This window comes from Thermobia domestica, chromosome 9, assembly GCF_964235325.1.
Source record: "Thermobia domestica chromosome 9, izTheDome1.hap1.1, whole genome shotgun sequence".
In the NCBI taxonomy this organism is placed as follows: domain Eukaryota; kingdom Metazoa; phylum Arthropoda; class Insecta; order Zygentoma; family Lepismatidae; genus Thermobia; species Thermobia domestica.
The window spans coordinates 140,087,169-140,108,610 of NC_137462.1; the positions used below are offsets into that span (position 1 = coordinate 140,087,169).

General features: G+C 34.5%; 1 protein-coding gene across 1 annotated transcript in view; it reads right to left on the reverse strand.

The window, feature by feature from the left end:
* The window catches only part of eIF3f1 (eukaryotic translation initiation factor 3 subunit f1), a 58,458-nt gene that overhangs the window by 19,811 nt on the left and 17,205 nt on the right, over positions 1-21,442 (reverse strand). The window contains exons 2-3 of the mRNA XM_081771893.1: positions 15,307-15,377; positions 6,108-6,325 (exon numbers count right to left, since the gene is read on the reverse strand). Of these exons, the coding sequence (XP_081628019.1) occupies positions 6,108-6,325; positions 15,307-15,377 (289 nt within the window). The remainder of the gene's footprint in view (positions 1-6,107; positions 6,326-15,306; positions 15,378-21,442) is intronic.

Genomic DNA, 21,442 nt, shown 5'->3' on the forward strand with positions numbered 1-21,442 from the left:
CCACACAATATTTCAGTTCTCTCTGGAACCATTTTCAATCACTGATGTGACTAAAGCCGGAATCTATGTATGACTACACCTCTTCACTCAAAAACCGAGCATTCTGAAGTACATTCAATTATATTATCACTTCTGAGTTTTTATGCAAACAAACCTGCTGGCTTAACTTCCTTAACTATATCCTTATCTTCAATCGCAGTTAGTTGATTAGACCTGTTTTATGGAGTTCTGCAAAATTGTAAAATAAATATCACTAACCCTTTGTGCACTCAGAGCACTGTCAATTTACTCATTCTGTATTCTGAAAACTCCTATGTGTAACATCAGGGTTTGAAAAAACCCGGGTTTTTTTGAAAAAGCCCAACCCACCTGGGCCCATGTGGGTTTTTTTGGGTTTAATCGGGTTTTTTCGAAATATTTCAATGTCTTTGGGGTAAAAGTGTTAAAATGTGATTTATATTTCAAGATTATTATTGTCACAGCTTGTAACAATTTTCTATTCACTGCCGTTTTGAAAAAATAGCCGCCATTTCGAAATTTTACGTTAGATCGCCGCCAAAATATATACAGCTAATTTAGAGTGCCTCGTGCAAATTTCAACTTAAAAGACCAAAAATTGCACTTTGTAGCGTGGATACCCGCTATTTTTTTTTAAAGCCACCATTTTGAATTTGTACGTTGGTATGCCGCCAAAATCTATACTGGAAATCTAGTGTGTCTCGTGCTTGTAAACTGAAAATTTAAACTTAAAAGATCGAAGGTGGTACCCTGTAGTATGTGTAGTACAGGCAGACGAACGAACAAATGTAGATCGAATCATCCCAGAAGCCTCAGTGACGTTTGCCAAATATGAACGCCAAATATATTAATTTAACAGCGTAAAATAAATGGTTTTATTTGAAGATCACTTTCAATATTTTGTGCGTTCAATTAGGTGAAATTTCCGAGCATTTGTTGCAAGACGTTTCTTTCCAGAAAATTAATTTAAAACAATTAACAAAGATATAATTCATATTTTATAAAGTAAATGTTTCAAAATGTCTTAAATGAAATTAAATATCTTCCAGCGTAAAATAAGTAGTTTTATTGTTGAAGTATTCAGTTCCGATGCTTTGTGCGTTCAATTGCGGGAATTTCCCGAGCATTTCTTTCGCGACTTTTTTTTCCCTCGAAAATGCAGCTTTCTTTACTGTACATCTAAACTTCCACTAGTACGGAAGTTTGAATTCAGCACTTGAAGTAGTAAGTGTTACGTAGTTTTCGGAACTCTGAGCATTGTTGGTGTTGATTCTAGAGAATGCTTATTTGAAGAGTACCAACAAATAACTGAACTAAACTGTTATTGTTGGAAAACTAAATTTTACTGAAGAATACTTGTGCTACCATCAAAGGTAAGAAATAATACTAATAGTTTTACTAATGCACTATATTTACTGGTAGTACCTACACATATGGCTTTAAACTCGTCAAACGTAGGGGAGACCGGGGCACATTGTCACGGTAGCAATTCTGAAAAAGCGAAAACATTAACGCGCCGGTGCTGTTTTCGTGTTTACTTATTAGATGTCACTACTATCTACTCGTTTGGAGACGCGCGGGAACAACGGTGCTGCATCAGTTGAACTTTGCCTGTTTTCAGTACCGGAATGTAAATTTTCCGAGTCCTGAAATTGCTGTTTTGTGTGTTCGTGAAAACGGTACAAGCAAATATTTTTTTGTGTGTGTTATGTAGGTTACAAATAGAGCTTCATAATGTGCTACTTTGAATGCGCCTAATCTTGTCGTTTGGTATAGATATTTTGTAAAAAGAGTAATGGCGACGCGTGGTGCAAGTTGTCACAAATAAGACGGGGCATGTTGTCACTGTGACAATGTGCTCCACTGTGTGTTATGAATAATACAAACGATAGGGTTATCTCTGTTTCGCAGACAATGAGAATATGCAAAAGAAAGACAGAGAGAAAGCACCACCAATGAAAGATCTACTGGTTGCAGCAAGAACTATGAAAAGAAATAACCCCATATGAATACGTAGGCCTAAAGCTGCTAAAGAATTTCATGTCCACTACAGAACATTGGCAAGATTTTGTGCACGTGTTACAGATGGCAAACTACAGTTCGGTCAATGCTCATTTACATTAGGTTACTCTTCGTAATACTAGGAAGAATTACTAGTATCATATCAAAACAAGCTTCGCACATACTGTATTATTTGGACTCACTACAAAAGAGGTTCGCGATTTGGCTTACAACTATGCAAAAGCGCTAGGATTGAAATGGCCATAGTCGTGGAATGAAAAGGCCATTGCTGGCCCAGACAGGTATCCGGTATTTCTGAAAAGACATGGTGATCTTGCTATAAGAACTCCCCAAGGCAAATAGTTTTGCACCTATAAACAATGTCAACGAAGGTCCAAAGAAGATCACGATTCTTCTTCAGAGGACGACGATACATTGTGTTTAGTTTATGGCGATCCATACAGTGCGAGTACATGTAGCAAGAAGTGGGTTCAGTGCATTCGATGTACGGAATCGGCCTACGAAAACTGAGGGAAGCAGAACTTGTTTTACGTGTGTATTAACTGTGACTCTGACGATGACCTCCAGGTATGGTACTTTGTAGAAGCAAAAGGATAACATTTTCAAACTAGTTTGCGGTGCGTACTAATAAAACGCAACTAAACTTCGTAATAATATTTACTCCTCTTCTAGCTATACAGTCCTATCAGAGGAATTCTTTGCAATTCATAAACTACAATCAGAAACAACTTAAATGCAATTGGCTAATTTTGTGTAGGCCTATTGGAGATGTAGACTATGATTTGATAATTTCGTCATTTTGTTATGACCTTTCAGTTTGTAGTTTTGATTCCTTAGCTATGAGTTAGTTCTGTTTTCATGGTAGTTTTGGTTTTCCTACAAAGCTTGATGTAACAATAAATATTTTAGGTTGAGAAAATATAAGCTACAGGTCCTCCTACTTTCTTTCCTATTTAACAAATATAGTTTCCCCTTTCATTTAATTATGTTTTGATTCTCTTTCAGACGCTAAGTATTTAATGTTGGTAACATTTACAGTCTTTTTGCATTAATAATATCTATCAATTTCTGGAAAGTGCCACAAGAACAACATGTGACAATTTTCCCCATATATTATGACAAGTTACCCCGCATATGGGGTACATTGTCACAACTGTACTGATCATAAAACATAGTACATAAGTCCAGTTCAGAGCGAGTTACATTGGACAAAGAAATATATGTTATGCACAAGATAACAAAGTATGTGTATACTAAAAATTATAATTTTCGACCTTACACGAGCATCACAAGAAAATAAAACGTGAAAATTGTGACAATGTGCCCCGGTCTTTCCTATGAGGGATAACGTCCCTCGGCATAGCCGAGTCGGCGAGCACACTATTTACGGAAAGTATTTTCTAAAATATAAAATTGCATTTTTTTCAAATAGGCTATGAGCATAATCAATACATTAATTCTTATATAATTATCTCAAGCTAAGTTTTTTTTTTTTTTTTCATTTATTCAGTGCATTCAGAACTTTATAAAGGTCTTATGTAGAATGTTGTTGTATACCTTAACGTGAAAGCATTTAATTCGCCCGAAGAAAGTCCAAAATTTGATAAAAATCACTTTCAATGTTATCAACTTAGTTGTAGCAATAATATATTAACAAAAAGTTCAAAAACCCAGGCGGGTCTTAAGGTGGGTTTTTTCAGGTGGGTCCTACCCGAACGGGTTTTTTCGGGCTGGGCCCACTTGGGCAAACCCTGGGTAACATCCGTAATTTAGCACTTATACCTTTATTTCCTGTAATTAAACAGTCTTACCTCAGTTGATTTTAACTTTAACACGCTTGTTTTATGTTTTAATTTTGTAGTTTGTTTTATACTGGTAGCACTAATTGTAATCTTCTTTTCTTTTATTCCAGAAAATATCTTTCCAAACTATGGCTTGCATACTGGTTGTGAAGATCAATATTGCTAAATCAGTACTGTTTGGCCTGTTCAAATATTCTGTGTACAGTATTCACACTTGAAAAAAATGAAATGTATTTACTTTTAGTTAACTATTTATTACGTTATCCCACCGATGATCGAGGTTCCCACTACACAATTCAGTTCTGGTCTTTTTGTTCTGATGTAGAAAGATTAAAAAATATTTCTATGTTGGCTGAGCAGGAGTAAAAGACCAACTCTGTCTACTTCACGACCTGTCACTTGTAGATGTCTGGATAATCCTAATGTGGGAGGCTCTTCACATTTCGCATCAATTATGTATCCCCTAACCCTCGTCCTAATATTGGTTTCGGTCATCTCTATGTAGTATTTATCGTAATTGCAATCGGTTGCGAGAATTCCTGCGAAAGACAACAGATCTGTATAACAACTTTTGTAAGCGGAAGACAAATTTTCAAAACTGATTCCAGATTTGACCGAAAACTCGATATCAAAATTATTGCCTATTTTCCTCATCCTTTCAGAAATTTCTTGTCAGAGATAAGAAGACCACTTACAATACCCCATGTTCAAAAGATGCTTTTTCTCATTTACTGAGAAAGTAATTATAGAATCCGTTTGGAACATGTCGATTATTTGTGTACAAAAAATTCGGATGGTCTTTCTTATGCATAGAAGTGCAGAATTTCTTGTTAAGACGTTGAAGTGAATGTCTAGAACTATGTACTATATTACATATCACTATGACAAACAGTCGGTATTTCAATTATACGAGCATACAACTCCTTGATTCACAAGATAAAAATTGCCCACACTTCCATGACGGACAGTATGATTACGTACACAATTATAGTAACAAGTATCTCCTACGAAAACAAAAATAATTTAATGATATAGTCCTGAAATACAACGATTTTTAAGAAATCAAAAGGAAGAAAAGAAAAAGAGGAAGAAATAGACGAGAAAGAGAGAAATTAGAGCAATGTCAGAAGCAACACCCATTGCCAGGAAGACACTACGAAAGAGCAAAGACTGAGGAATATGAAAGGCTAACTTCCCAGATCAAATAGTTTCTTAATCAACCGCAAAAATACAGCTAGATAAACTCTAAAACTACCTCCACCTCAGAATCAGACCCACGTTTGCACACAGCAGGGCAGGCATATACGATCACCCAAAAATCCTAGTACTTCGCAAATGAAATAGTATGCATACACACTATAGGTTATATTATACATAACCTGCGTACAAGATCCTATACCAAGAGAGATAATGTACAGGGAATGTGAAAAGACCTTGTCAATACAGTTTGTTCCGTATGTTCACCTGATAGCTAGCTGATCAAATATGTCATCGAAGATGCAGACTGGGCCAATGTTGTCCCGTCCAATCAGGTCCCAAATGTTTAATGGTGTATAGACCTAGTGATCTTCCAGGCCAGCGAATGTGACGCAGGCCTTAGAAAGTGTGTTGGGTAGTACAAGCGTTGTGTGACTCGGCACTGTCGTGTTGAAAAAGCTTGATTCCCTGCCGATGTAGTAACAGCAGCAGAACGACTTAGATCAGTCATGTGCAACAGCCGCCTCCGGGCCAGTCTCGGTGCACTGAACCCTTTCATCTGGCACGTCTGATCCCTTATTGAAAATATACTACTTACATAATCTTCAGCTGAATTGAAAATATTTCCTGGATAACTGATGTCCATCTTGGAAAATATCATCTACGTTGGAACATCCAGTGTACCACGAAATATTGAGAGATTAATTCAGAAAGAAACAACTTCCCCATTAAAATGATAAATATTTTTGCTTTCCTTTAGTAAATAAATATTTTGGTAATTGTTGTAACAGTTTTTGTAGTCCTGTGATGTTAGTATTCGTTGAATGAGTTTCTTCATTAAATATCTGCTTTGGGTAATGATACAAATTTAGTTAATGGTAGAGAAAAGTTAAGTTTGATGATCAGAAAAAGTTTCTAAGAAATATATAGCATTATATTTTATATTATATTCAAAGAAGATTGTGCAGTAGCATTACATTTTATATTATATTCAAAGAAGATTGTACAGTATTGTACTTTTAAATCAAATATTAAGGTAACTATTACATATGTTTCACATTTACTTACCATATATAAGCCTTAATACCCATCCGAGATCCTTGTAAGGTAGTATCCACAGTAAGATGGACAGGATTGTTACATTCCCGCGCATAATACTCGTGGATAACAGAGGAATGACTTGTTACTTCGTTTCCTGTCGCCCACCATCCAACAATAATCTCCTGAGTGTTCACTCGCCTGTTTAAATCATACAAATCCATCGCAAAATTTAACTCGGCTTCCACCTACAAATAAAAAAAAAAAAAATAAAATAAAATAAATAAAATCTAATAGAACAGCAGAAATTCACTTAAAAACATCACAACATTTACTCTTCATGTCTACCGACGAGTCAAGTAATCTCTACTTCCTGTGTCAACCGAGTCACCGATTCTAAAATTTGTATTTACAGCTACAAAAAAACACGTCTTTTAAGCAACAAAAGCATTAGCCAACGCACATTTCCCATTTACTTCCATGCAAGTTTGTTTTCATATATTCTTTATAGTTGATCCATTTAAAGTTTCTTCTTCCACATGAAAATAATAATAATTTTTAAAACCCACAGAAAACAAACGATGACGGAATTATATCAGAAGTACAGCCATGCCCAAAATAAATGGCGCGAATACTGTAACTTACATTTTTCCGCAACAACTTTTTTTTTTTTTTTGTGTGTGTGTGTGTGTGTGTGTTCATGGGAGAAAGAGGTTAGTAACTAACATTTCTTTAAAACTGTATGCAAAAATAGTGAGCAATAAAGATGATATAAAGCAAAAAATAGAAATCAATAGCAACGGCTCCTACCAACATTTGGTGAACAAAGAAACGATAGCACAGATATTTGGAATCAAGGTAGACGTGAAGTATGAAACTGAGATTTCACTATATTTCTGCTATCATTTTAATGCACATAGTACTGCAAAGTCCTTAAATGCTAATTAAGTTAGGAGCTTACATCGAAATTAAGTTGCAACATAATAATTTTCGTTAGAAAACCCGAATCGGGCAATGTGAATTTAAGATTAGCCTATACTGTAGATAGCATGAAAAAAATGTAAACAGTATAATCTAAGTGTGTGGCCGAGTGAGTTGTAAGGCGAGTAAATTACGTGTCTTCTACGCGACACGTCGAGTCTACCACGTTTTCAATCTTTTTCTTAAAAAAAAAAATAAAATAAAATAAAAAATTGTATTATGAAATACATTATCTCACACTACATAAATGAAATTTATATTATGAGCTTTAATAGAAAAAGTGCCGATACTCATTTACAATATTACTAGTAAGTTATAGATTCAGTGCTTGATCGTGCCATCTCTTAATGTTATGAAACATGAAATGGTTTCCACATTATGAGTTTACAACGATCAACGCTGTACTCATGGGAAATACAAGGCGTCAGAATCCCTCCCTCGAAATTCTCAAGTTTATAAAATGTCATTTCACACCATTTTCAAGTACCTCCAACAGAAATTCTTGCGTTTTTAGACACAACCATCCACTTTTTATGGGTACTGCCTTCACGATGCTTTCGTAACATTGTAAAATAAAATTTTACACCATAGAGCGAGTTAGATGTTCGACGACACATATTAGACGCTCTATATATATGTATATGTCACTAAGTTTGCAGTCAGGGACGAAAGTTTGGGTGCAAAGTTTTAAAATTCTATAAATAGCTATACTCAGACATTATAGGTAAGAGAAGTATAGGGAACCAAAGAAAAGTTAATGGAGACTTGCTCCCCATGCCCCGTTAGCTGTGGGCCTGTATGCCAATGATCTTAATTTAGTTAACCTCAATAAGCGAAACTACCACTATTAATCACATTTATACTTGAAATACACACTTGTTAACGTTATCAAATTTCTTGTATGGGATAAATTTGACAATAAACAGTTTTTTTCTGAAAGTTGAATTACGAATTATAATACCACATATGTCAATTTAATGTATCACAATGATTAACGATATATTTCCACTGTACATTGACTGTGGCAAAGGGTGTAATGTTGGATGCAAAATCTGATGATTAACTTATATACGTCCACAGGGTGTCTACTAAATGTTCATTTTCAAATTCCAGGCTTTATCAAGGTTTTCAAGGTTTATTTTTCCTTTTTTTCCAGGTCTATTCAGTAGAGTGACATTTATTGTAACACGTATAAGTTAATGCAATTTTATATAGTTCTTAACAAAAACTGGTTATAATTAGAGAATGTATATGGCAAGTGATATTTTCTTTAAGTGACAAGATGAAAAGAAAAAAACTGACTAAAAGGTAGATTCTCAAAACATTTTACACAAGAAAATGTTTAATTAAAATATCCCCTACCAGAAGGCCGGTTGAGAAAAATGTGCAGTAGCTTTAAATATCCTAATGTAGGAATACTATACAGGAGTGAACCTTAATTAAACCGACAAACGTCGGGAAATGATTCTGGGCACCCAAACAAGAAAAAAAAATCCTCTTTAACTCTTCTCCAGGGCGCATAGTTTCAGAGCTAAAAGGTGCCGAAAGTGTGGAAAAATGAACTTCCGACGCCTATATTTCAAAAATTATCCAAAGTAGAGACTGCTGCTTAAAATCTCTCAAAGGAAATCATATGTTCAGAACAGATAAGACTTCCTTAAAGAGATATTAAGCTGCACTCTCTACGTTGGATAGGTTTGGAAATATAGGCCTCGGAACTTCATTTTTCCGCACTTTCGGCACCTTGTAGCTACAAAACTATGTACCGTGGAGAAAAGTTAGACGAATTTTTTTCTTGTTTCGAGCTCGGGAATCACTTCCCGAAGTTTATCGGTTTAGTTAAGGTTCACCATGTATAATAGTAAATTTCCATCAAAAACATTACTTCAAATAAACTAATATTATAGTAGTAGCACGTGAGTGTTGATGAACAATGACAAAAATGATAGGAAAATAGCTTACTCACCGCTAAGTTATGGGATAAAATACCACAAGAGTATTTTACTACAAGCACTCCCCTTTAAAGTACTCTTGTGGTATTTTATGCTAAGTACTGGTACGACTTAGCGGTGAGTAAGCTATTTTCCCGCCATTTTTGTCAAACTAGTATTAGTTTAGAAGTAAAAAGAAAATGATCATATATAATACAAATTCTTAATGCAAAGTAGTCCATGTTGTTAAACGTTACTGCACATTCTTCTTGGATGGGGACTGGCCATCAGTTATATTTTATTTGAAAATGTATTGTAACATGAAAGTTTAAAAAATTGAAAATGTTATGGAACCACGGACATTATATGAACAAATATAGAAAACTTTCACAGTGAACAGTTTTTGACATTCAACTTCTAGAGTTCAACATCCCTTTTAACTTTTTCGCCTGTTCTTCCAACGCATCTACTTCTGCTTCGGCGTCAGTTAGTATTCTTTTCTTCTTTATTTCCAACTCTTTTATTTCCTTCTTAATATCTTTCTTTTCTCGAGCTGCTCTGTCTTCTTTTTCACCGCGGTCTTTCAGATATTCATTTCTTCTGCTTGATGCATTCCTCACACACTGGATCATACTATTTGTGATATTCATATTACGTATGTCACCAGCAACACGCACAGCATCCAACACACTTCTCTGGGCAATCAAGCACTCCTCTTGGAGAGTTTCAACAATGCACTCTTTGTTAATGGAGAAACTCCTTTCCACTGCTGCGTTGCTATGGAAAAGTACACATATCTTATGCATGAATATTTTAAACGCATTGGAGACACCTTCTTTACCTAACAGATCATGGAGAAAAACGTCTAATCTGTCATTTTTGTAACTGAAATTTGACAATTTTCGTGCTGTGTCTTGGTCTGAACAAAATTTTAAATATTCCCGTTTCACCATATCAGCATTTACAGGTGTTATTTGCTCCTTTTCGACAAATGTCTCCAGGGCGAGTGTGATACGTGATTCACGAAGGGTATCGTTGGTCATAGTTTCTGGAGACAAGCAATTTGCGGCTCTTGTTACATTGTATTTTAAATGACATTTTAGCATAAGTTTTTTACACAGTTCTTGCAAGAATCTTTTGCATTCTTTCTTAAAAGTTCAATATATCAACATCCTTCACTCCTTTAAGTGATGTAACCGTAGAAAATCCAACATCAGCTAGATTAAGTTGTTTGAAGATGTCCTTATCAAAAACATCTATTGAGGTCAGTTTTTTTTTTTTTTTTTTTTTAAGTTTTAGCTACTTTTAAGACATCATCTTTCACGAAGCGGCTTAACAAACTACGAATCAACGTCTTTAGGTCATTCCATAGAAACGGTAGTAATGGACTGTCTGTCTGGTACTTAGTGAGGAATTCTTCTAGTTCTATAGATACGGACTGAAGGAACCCTAATCTAGCAGGCAACAGTACATCAGAGATGTGGACTTTTACTTTAGACAAGTTTGATGTTTCAGGAGGTTTTGTTTTCACTGCATCAACACAAACTTTTAAGGCAGGAATCATAGTTATGGCACGGTTGATAACTTTAGAATTCTCCACCCACCTAATAGAACAAAATTTAAGAGGAAAAACTGCTGTTCCAGAGGCTGCCATGAAATCTGCTCCTCTTTGAATAAATAGTACAACGCTCTCAAAAACTCTGTCACATTCCAACCAGCTTTGGTATGCACAGTCTTAAAAGCCCCATTAACAATATGTAAAGAGCATGTTCCTGTCTCCAAAAGCTGTGGACCTTCACCATTTTCTTCACTCAGATAGGCCTTCAAATCACTCAGAAATTTCAAATTAACGTTGGGGCCATCAAGAGAAACCTGAAGTAACTTACAAAAATCGAGACCCTTGTCCTTGAAAGTATTTATAAATGCACTTAACAAACCCTAGGCAGTTGCATGTCCGAGGAATACTGATGTTAAATAATGTGTTAAAACTTTATTTTTGTCACTGTGCCAGAAACGAACTACTAAGTCCATTTGATTTTTCTGTGAGATAGTGTAAGACACAAACATAATAGATCATGAAATTTAACTTTTTCAATTTCCATACTCTCATCATCGGGGACTAATTTAGCTCTTTTTGTAGTCACTGTTATTCACAACGACCATGACAAACAAATAAAATCTTATTCAGTCTCTTCTTGTACCCTCAAAATACTTTCCAAAAACATTCACCGCCTGCACTCTGCTCACGTCTGTCTGTTTTTCTCAACTACGTCTCCACTGAATAAGTTATTATTGGTTTTTAACTTATGTTGTAGTATATAACTTTCTTGCATTTTACAAAATATACTTATTCCATACCAATCCAAAAAACAATATTTTAAAAACAATCTTAAAACTTCCAGGTTCCTCGTCCAATTCCAGGCTATTTCCAGGTTTTCCAGGTCCAAAAGTAAATTCCAGGCTAATTCCAGGTTTTCAAGGTTTTCCAGGTCAGTAGACACCCTGGTCCATTACATCTAATTCCAATCGAAAGTTTTGTGATCGAGACTTCTTGTAAAAGCAGTAGTTTTTACACGAACAAGAAGTGCTTCTTTATAACGGTGAAAATTGCTACACTGTAATTTTCTGTTCTAAATATAACCTTCGGTTTTGTTGGATATTCATTAATTTCATTGGAAATATGTTTGATCGCTGACAAGTAATTAAACAGAGCTTTCAAAATTGGCACATACTTAAACATTTTGTTAACATACATAACATATTCTGTAAGAAATTTACAATGTAACTGTTTGCAATTTGTGTTCATGTAACCGACAGATTATAAAGAATGGCCTACCATTCAAATGTAACCCATGTCTCCATGTGCGTTTGATATGAAGTCTAATTTTAAGAGAGTGAGGAGTAAAACGATGTTTCAAAGGATTATGTTGTTTCATGCAAATAATACTAATGAAAAGTGTTATAATTATTATTAGTAGTAGTAGTAGGAGGAGGAGGAGGAAGAGGAGAAGGAGGAGGAGGGGAGGCGATGTGATTTTACCAAAATTAAGACGAATTACTCACAAAGCGCAAAGAGCGATGCACAATGCGTTCTTAAAAGTAACCCATGCCAGAATTCGAACCAACGACTTTTGGATTTACAATCCCATACATTACCAATTGCAACGCGCAATGTCACACAGGTACTGCTGTAATTTGTTAATTTCTAGTACTTACTTTAAAGTCTGGAATAAATCTACATGTTGAAAATGAATTGAAAATAGTAAGGACAAAAACATTATAATATTACCTAAATTGTACAATATTGTATTGAATAATGACAGTAAAATAAAACATAGTGCACCTTTTTATGTTTATTATTGATTTGAGGAAGAAGGTAAAAAAGTTGACAGTGCACTAAACTAAAACGGAAGTTGTTTTTCGTATTGTCCGCTTTTACATGACTGTACACTTTCGTTCAAGAATCCTACTTTCAAGCTATTCCAATGTGTTCTTCCTAGACTTAAGCAAGTAGAATATACTTCTGTCCAGTGAATCTTAATGGAGGTGCCATTGAGTAGGGGAAAGGTGCTGAGCTTCAAATCAAATTGTCCTGAGTTCTAATTTCCTCTATAGTTGAGTTTTTTTTTTTTTTTTTTTTTTTTTTTTTTTTTTTTTTTTTTTTTTAATGATTTCTTCTATATAGTGATTGAAACCTTTGCATTCAAATCAAGTTAGAAATTTTCTGGAATATATTTGTTAGCCCTGAAAAGGGCTGTTTTTATTATCCGATAAATAGGAGGTCCAATATTCCTCTGTATTAATAACCGCCTGGATCCTTCTCGATATCCCTTCAATGTCAGTCCGAAGGTAACGCTCGCTCTCAGCAACTTTTTCCCCAGGCATCATAAATTAAATTCCACAATTTTCGGTTTTCGAGGTGGGTAACGGATTAGGCCAGTGTTCCTGCTTAAGTCCTTTAACATCCGCCCACACATTCTCGATCGGGTTCATGTCGGCACCATGCGGGGCTCAATCTAGTACATCTACATCAGCCTGCTGCGCCAGCCAATTCTGAACTACTCGAGACATATGGACGGGTGATCCGTCGTGCTACAAATGGATTACTCCATCAGGATAAAGCTCTCGAACTGATGGCAGCATGAAATTCCGAAGGATGTGCACATACTGTTCACCTTGATACGTACTTTCATATTTAATGGAGCAAAATTTTCATTATTGAAGAAAAATTAAACTTTTCATTACCATAGAAATGAATCTTAAGTTGGGTCTCCGTTTTGTATTGCTATCAAACTACGAAACAAGTTAAAGCAATAAATAAATAAAAAAAAAAATCCGGCTATTTCTTATATCAGGTCTCTATCCATCACAGCCAATACCTAAATTTTGAGATCTAAAATGAAATTAATTTGACATAGCCTTAAAATTTACCGATAATGAATTGGCACTCAGAAATATCCAAGTTCTTACTGAAGCAATATCCCAGTATTGATATCTACGCAATACAATCACTGTTCAATATTTCATGAATTCAAAAAAAAATCTATTACCTATTTGATGGATTATATACTTCAATGACAATAAGCCAAACCCAATTGGATTTTTCAAAATATAATCTGTAAAGGTCCGAGATAAGTTTTTGGGAAACTGCTTTCAACTCAAAACTTCCTCAGGTTAGTTACTGTTACTTTATATTTTATAGACAGTTGTTTAAAAATTAGCGTCAGTACCTATTGTGTTAAAATCTTATTTGTTGAAGGTATGTTTGCTCCAAATACGGCTATTAGTGGAAAACAAGTGTCAGAATTTTTCTTTTTTTAACAGTGAACCCACCATCATCCCATATTTATACTTTGCCATTTGATTTACAACAGTACCAAGTGTTTATGGAAATATTTTGAAAATTTTCAATTATGTACTTTTTGGAAAAAACTTAAATCAAAATTTTAATTCGTATTTTGAAAAAAAAAAATTATTAGAACCTATATTGTGTTGTATATCACTGGAAAGAGCATACGAAATGCTGCAAACGACACCTTTTCCAGCTCTCTAGCTCAACTATTGCAGTTCCTAGAGTGATTTAAAGAAAGTCTGTTCACGTTTTTTGGCTAGTATTTGCAAATTTTACATCCTCATATTTCAGAAACTGTTTGAGATAATAAAAAAATTGAAATTTGGTATTTTCCTTAGTCTCAGCACCCACTATAACTATACCAAATTTTAACAAAATCCACAAGATTTGACATGGAATGGCTCAATACCGAAGTCTATCAATGATTAAAGGAATGAAAAGGTTACCTGGTTGCTGCTGATAAAAATAAAAATACAAAAAAAAAAAAAAAAAAAAATTAAACCTGGACTCTCATTTACGTTGAATCAGGTTTTTAGTTCCTCATGGAGCAAACACTGGCTTCATCGAAAATGCGTTTCGCAGGTTTCGCTACTTTGCCCTTTCAGCCATCATGGTGGAAAAGAGCTCGAAAAAGGCACAAAAGGTTTCTCCAAAAATGGTTGATAGTAATTTAGACGGAATGCCTATAATTTACAAAATATTCAATGTTAGTCCCACATACACAATTTTTTATAATGTTTTGTCCCAAACACTGCGGTATTTCTCGCTAATCTGAATTTCAAATTCCAGGAGTTCTGTTTCCTGCCACTAAAGTGGTTGTTTTCTTTTCTTTTCTTTTTTTTTTTTTTTTTCACTATATTTTGCGTACTTTCGGCTTGCACAATCAAAATACATAATTACGCACACTATAAACAAATTTAAATTCTTGGTAATATTCAACGAATATAAATGTTATTATTTTAGAAAATTCCCTCTTTAATAAATAAACAAAAATATATACTTTACAAACAAGTTCAGATTCTAAAACTCATCTTTAAATGGAAAGTCTCATTCCCATGAACTTCCGTTTCGTAAACAAACAGCGTATGAAAAATGTTTCAATAGCAAACAAAACGAAAAACGAAAGTAACGCAATAACGAACAAATGACGGTTGAGACTGATTTGATGTTAACGGATTATTGAGGTTATATGTGGTTTCCAGAAATTGGTGCAACTGTATAGGTCGAGGGAAGCTATATTTATAAATTGGAAACACAATAGAAATTAGGTGGATTCTTACATAATGCGTTATGGAGTTATTAATGAACCTACCTATTTCCTCTGTAAAATCTGGTATTGTCTCTGTTCACGTGAAAACATCTATTAAGAGCTACTAAGTAAACTACCTGTTTTGGACGTTCACTATATATTCAGTATTGATTATCAACACACATGTAAGTAATGAAACTATGAAATAATTATTACCTTATCTTCATATTCCTTGTGAGGCACACAGAAACAGTTCGTTACTTCAACACTCCCCTTATCCACGGTTCCTGAAAATAAAAAAGTAATACTTGTGTTATTTAGAAACCATTTATTAATAAACTACATGTCGCTGACAGAGAAAAATAATATGTTAAGGTACACAATTCAACGCGTACACATTTATAACAAATTTGCACCACCCACCAGGGTTTGCCCAAATGGGCCCAGCCCGAAAAAACCCGATTTTTTTTTCGGGTTGGACCCACCTAGGTTCTTAAGTTTTTTGTTAGTATATTATTGCTACAACTAAGGTGGTCACACTGAAAGTGATTTTTATCAGATTTTGGATTTTCCTTGGGCGAATTAGATTCTTTACGTAACGGTATACAACATAGGACCTTTATGAAGTTCTGAATGCATTGAATGAATAAAAAAAAACTTAGCTTGAGATAATTATAGGTCAAATTAATGTATGAATTATGCTTATAGCCTATTTGAAGTAAAATATGCAATTTTATATTTAAAAAAATACTTTCCGTGAATAGTGTAGTCGCCAACTGGGCGACGTCGAGGGACGTTATCCCTTACACGTTTGGCGGGTTTAAGGTCATAGATGCTGGTCCTACCAGTAAATATGTAAATACATTAGTAAAATTATTAGTATTATTCAGGGTGGATTGATTTAAATCAGTCTGAATTAAATCACGATTTTAATCAAGATTTAAATCACTTGATTTTTTTAATAAAAATCGTTGATTTAAATCAAATTCCGAAATGAATTAATTTAAAGTGAAAGTAAGTAAAATCCCGTTTCTCTTCTGTTATTTCGATTACGGAAGTTAATAATCATAATACGATGAGACTCAAATGTATGTAAGCACAGTATGAAAACTAGTATCATGTAGGGAACGATCAGGGAAAATCCCGTTTGAACGGGTTACGGGTGAACCCTGCTTTCTTCTCTTTGTAACACAAGGTTTTAAAATTTCTATTCCAACGGGGAAATCACCATGGACATTTAAGATGAAAACTCTTTTGTGTACACGTCTATTTGTTTGTTTCTAGATAATAGGGGCGTATTTAGAGGGGTCCGATCCCCTCTCCAAAACAAGAAAAAAAAAAATTAGATTTTAAAATTTTGGGCGAAATTTATGTACTAAACGCAAAGAAGTTCCTCGGGATCGTAATACGACAAATTTTGGATGCGTTAAAATATCGAATAATACTTTTGATAAAGTGGATACTTGACCCCATTGCAGAACATGCCGCGATCTGCGATGTGATCGCAAAAAACTTGCCGTGCCTGTGCAGGAAAAATTGTCAGAGGAAATAAAATAGCCAACAGAAAAGTATAAAAACGTGCCTGCTATGTGTAGATGTCTTAAATGCACTGATAACTCGCATTTGAACTGTTTTTCACGTCACATAAAGCATGTTTTTAACAATCATAAGTGTTTCTTCTTCTGGAACTGATCATCTTGATTTTTTTATTTTGGAATTCCTGCAGAAAATTCCTACAGGGAATTCGTGTTATGATTCAGTTCAAAATCTCTTATCGTCGCGAATTGTGTCGAGGAATTTGAAGCTTTAAAATATATAAAACGATAATTATGCCTGTTGTGCTGTATGGTTGTGAAACATGGTCGCTTACGCTGAGGGAAGAACGCAGACAAAGTAATTGAGAATAAAATCCTGAAGCGAATATTCGGAACCAAAAGGAACGGAAATGAGGAATGGCGAAAACTTCATGATGAGGAACTGCATAATTTATACCATTTACCAAACATTGTTAGGGGTCATCAAATCTTGGAGGCCCAGGTGGGCAGGACATGTAGCGAGAATGGAAGAAAGTAGGAACGCTTTCAAAGTTTTAACTGGAAGTCCAATCCGAAAACGACCATTAGGAAGCCTAGGCGCAGATGGGAGGACAATATTAAGTTGCATCTCGCAGAAATAGGAATACAAAGTAAAAACTGGATCCAGTTGACTAAGGATAGAAGTCAGTGGAGAGATTTTGTGAACATGGCACTGAACCTCCGGGTTCCATAGGTCATAGAGTGAGTTCGTTAATTTTAGGCGAAATTTATGTACTTTATATGGATTTCGTGCCGCTAGCTAGTTCCCATTGTTTAAAAATATGCCCCTGCCAAATAGCAGTAACTTTCGTGAAAAGAAAAGTGTCATATTGATATACATTGCTGTACTTTTTCCTTAATGCTTAAGAAACATTTTTTGGGATTGAAATAGGTTAATGATTGGGAATTAATTCAAAATTTAAACCCAATACTTTCACGTAAACGACATAATTAACATTTAATACTAATTCCTAATGTTTTTTTCTTCAGTTCGCGACTTGTATTATACGAAGAAAAAGATTTGATTTAAATCAAAAAAATCGATTTAAATCAAAAAAATCAACAAAAATGATTTTTTTGAAAAAAATCATGATTTTTTTCCACCCTGGTATTATTTCTTACCTTTCATGGTAACAAGTATACTTCGTTAAAATCTGGTCTTCCAACAACAACAGTTTAATTCATTCATTTGTTGCTGCACTTCAAATAAGCATTCTGTAGAATCAACACCAGCAACAGCGTGAAACTTCTTGTCAAATTTAAAACTTAATGCTCAGAGTTCCGAAGACTACGTAACGCTTACTATTTCAAGTGCTGAATTCAAACTTCAGTACTAGTTGAAGTTTCAGTGTACAGTTCAGAAAGCTGCATTTTCAGGGAAAACCCGTCGTGAAAAAATTGTTTGGGAAATTCCCGCAATTGAACGCACAAAGCATTGGAAGGGAATACTTCAACAACAAAAGTATTTATTTTAAGCTAGAAGATATTTAATTTCATTTAAAACATTTTAAAACATTTACTTTATGAAATATGAATTATATCTTTGTTAATTATTTTAAATTAATTTTTGGGAAAGAACCGTCTTGCAGGAAGTGCTTGTGAGAATTCCCGTAATTGAACGCACAAAGTATCGAAAGTGAAACAAGCCATTGTACGATAATGGTAATGAACTGATACGTTACAGAAGTTACGTTACCGAAACTTTTAACAAAAATTATCAGTGAAATAGTCTGTAGTTGAAGCCAAATGCCTCCCACCCACAAGTGATGCAGCTGCGTTCCATTCGATATGTGTGTATATGCAAGCACAACAATGGATTGAATCAGATAAGCAGTTGGATGGAAACAGGTTGAAGATAGGTTTCTTCTGATTGCAATGTCCATGCCTGCAGCTCCAAATATTCTAAAGGCCATCAGATGTAAATCTCGACGGAATTGTGATTCTAAACAATGTACTTGCAGAAAACAGCAAGTGGCTTCACTCTCCTAAATCTTGTTTTGAGGGCGAGTATCCAGACTAGTTCTCAACTCCCACTTTTTACTTCTTTGCGCTGAGGTGATGCTAGAATACAACATTCAGTTGCCGTAAATTGAGAATAATAATCATATGTGATTGTGTGTGTGTGTGTATAGTGAATATGTGAAAAGAATTATTCTCCGTTATTTTATAACCTGTATTGAGCATAATAATAATAATTTGATTGTGTGTGTATATATAGTGGCTAAGTAAAAATATTTATTCCCCGTAACTTTATATTTTATAAGCAATCTGTTTTACCAAGTACTTTTCAGTTATTGTTAATAACCAATGTAAAAGAACATTTACCAATAGTTAATTTTCCGTAACTTTGGAAGTATTAGCCCGATTTTAATGAACTAGGTATCAAAATAATGGTTAGAGAAAGACGAAGAAAAAATAAGGAGAGAACTTTCACTATAAAGTTATTGGGTTTGACAAAATAAATCGAAAAAGTAACATATGTAATTTATTTGAAAGTGTACTGGCCGCCATATTGAAAGTGGCCATTATGGGGGTGTTCCCCTACTTAGATTCTTCTATACTTTTTGTATGTTCAATAAGAACATAAAATAAAACAATTGGCATTGGTTTCGTTTCTTTTGCAATTAGTCCTAGGTTAAGCCCTATTTTTCACTAGTTTTACTGGACTATAAACTACAAAAAGAAGGAAAATTATTTCATATTTGCTTTTCTTCTGGAACGTAGGTAAAAGATAAGTCTGTTTGCTTCTAAAATTTACAAAACACGATTTTAAAGGTAACCTTCAGGTCACTAAAAATATACTGAATCCTGACAAAATACAAAAGTTACTACACAGATAAAAAGTAAATTCTGGTATTTACAGGATTGTATGTAATTGTGACCAAATCATTACAGGAATGACGAAGAAACAAATCGATAGTAGAATCAAGGAATATATTAGGTACTTGAAGAACAAGTGGCAGTATTATATGTTTACCAAATGAAGGAGTTTAGTTTGTATGGTGTGATATTTTCTCAATTAAGATTTTAACCAGAAGTTTTAGTTGTAACAACCCGTTTACCGGTTGTTTACATTTATGTTGAAGTTGGCCCCCGTATGGTACTACTGTACCTGTTTTGTTATTAGTGTTATGTGTAGGTTTATATTCGTTCTAATGTTAATTCGTTCTCGTTGTTAGTAAATGAAATGGCACAGAAGAAATAAATGTACTCAATTTTGATATGAGATACGCACGCAAACACACACCAAGAAATTTAACCTGAAAATTCGAACATTTCTTTAAAACCAGTTATTATAGATTTATTTCAAGTCACACCAATAGCTTCATTCCTATTACATACGTTGTTCTTAAAAACGAGCTTAATATAAATAATACTAAATTTGGTCTAAAGTTGTTATTACCTGATATACCACAATTGACGCCGCTTAGGTGTACTGTGCTGTTTGCGTTGCTCTTCTGTTAGTGGCATGGCGATCATTCTGGCTATTACCGCAAGAGGGCATTTGAATCGCTATGCATAAAGCTGATTTTGTAATATGGCGCCTAGCTAACTGTTGGAAGTGCTAGGTTGCCAGAGTGACAGTTCAACAAGGACATGGCCTGTGTAGGTGAGTTTAAAATTTCCATTATATATAAATTTTCCGTGATTAGAAATTTATAATTTATATATGAAATTACGGTTCATGAGGCTAGGTTCTTGTATTGCTATATAATTGTGATAAAATTGTTTTAATTATAGTCGAGTATATAATATTAAAAACGCGTTTATTAAGGTCTGGTTTCGTGAGAGGAATGACGCAGTGTATCACCAAGTATAATTGTAGATAGACAGTGGCCGGGTCAGTGCTCCTATAATTTTGAAAACTTCATAACAAAAGTGTTAATTTGAATTCAATCTTGTCAAAATCAGCGTTTAGGTCAACCTAGTTTATTATTTTGGCATAGTGAACTGAGGAGCCTGACTAAAAATTTATAATTAACCCTTTTCGAAAACAAGGCCACTGAGTATCACCTCCGCCATTACTAGGAATATAAAGTGATGGGGCAGGAGGTGTAATAGTCGAAATCTATTTCTTTCACCCACAAGAACTGCTTTCTAAACCTTGGATAGAGTGTGGAACTGGTGATTGGAAGAAGTATACTTCGATGTGTGAAGTTGCAGGTGGGAAGTTCATAGCCTCTTCCTGCAGAAATACGGATGGTAGGAGCCCGTCTGTGTAGAAGTACCGGAGAACTGGTAATACCAAATTTTTTTCTTTTTCAACTCTCCCGCTGATTTTGACAAGATTGAATCCAAATTAACACTTTTGTTATGAAGTTTTCAAAATTATAGGAGCACTGACCCGGCCACTGTCTATCTACAATTATACTTGGTGATACACTGCGTCATTCCTCTCACGAAACCAGACCTTAATAAACGCGTTAATATTATATACTCGACTATAATTAAAACAATTTTATCACAATTATATAGCAATACAAGAACCTAGCCTCATAAACCGTAATTTCATATATAAATTATAAATTTCTAATCACGGAAAATTTATATATAATGGAAATTTTAAACTCACCTACACAGGCCATGTCCTTGTTGAACTGTCACTCTGGCAACCTAGCACTTCCAACAGTTAGCTGAAGTCTTCGTGATTAACATGGGCAACTAAGTAAGAATGCGTTACGCGTCCCTATAACTCATCATGTTTTATCCACTCATAAAATATGTCATAAGTACATGTGATTAAATTATTAAATTTGGTGTTTGATACGTGAACTTGA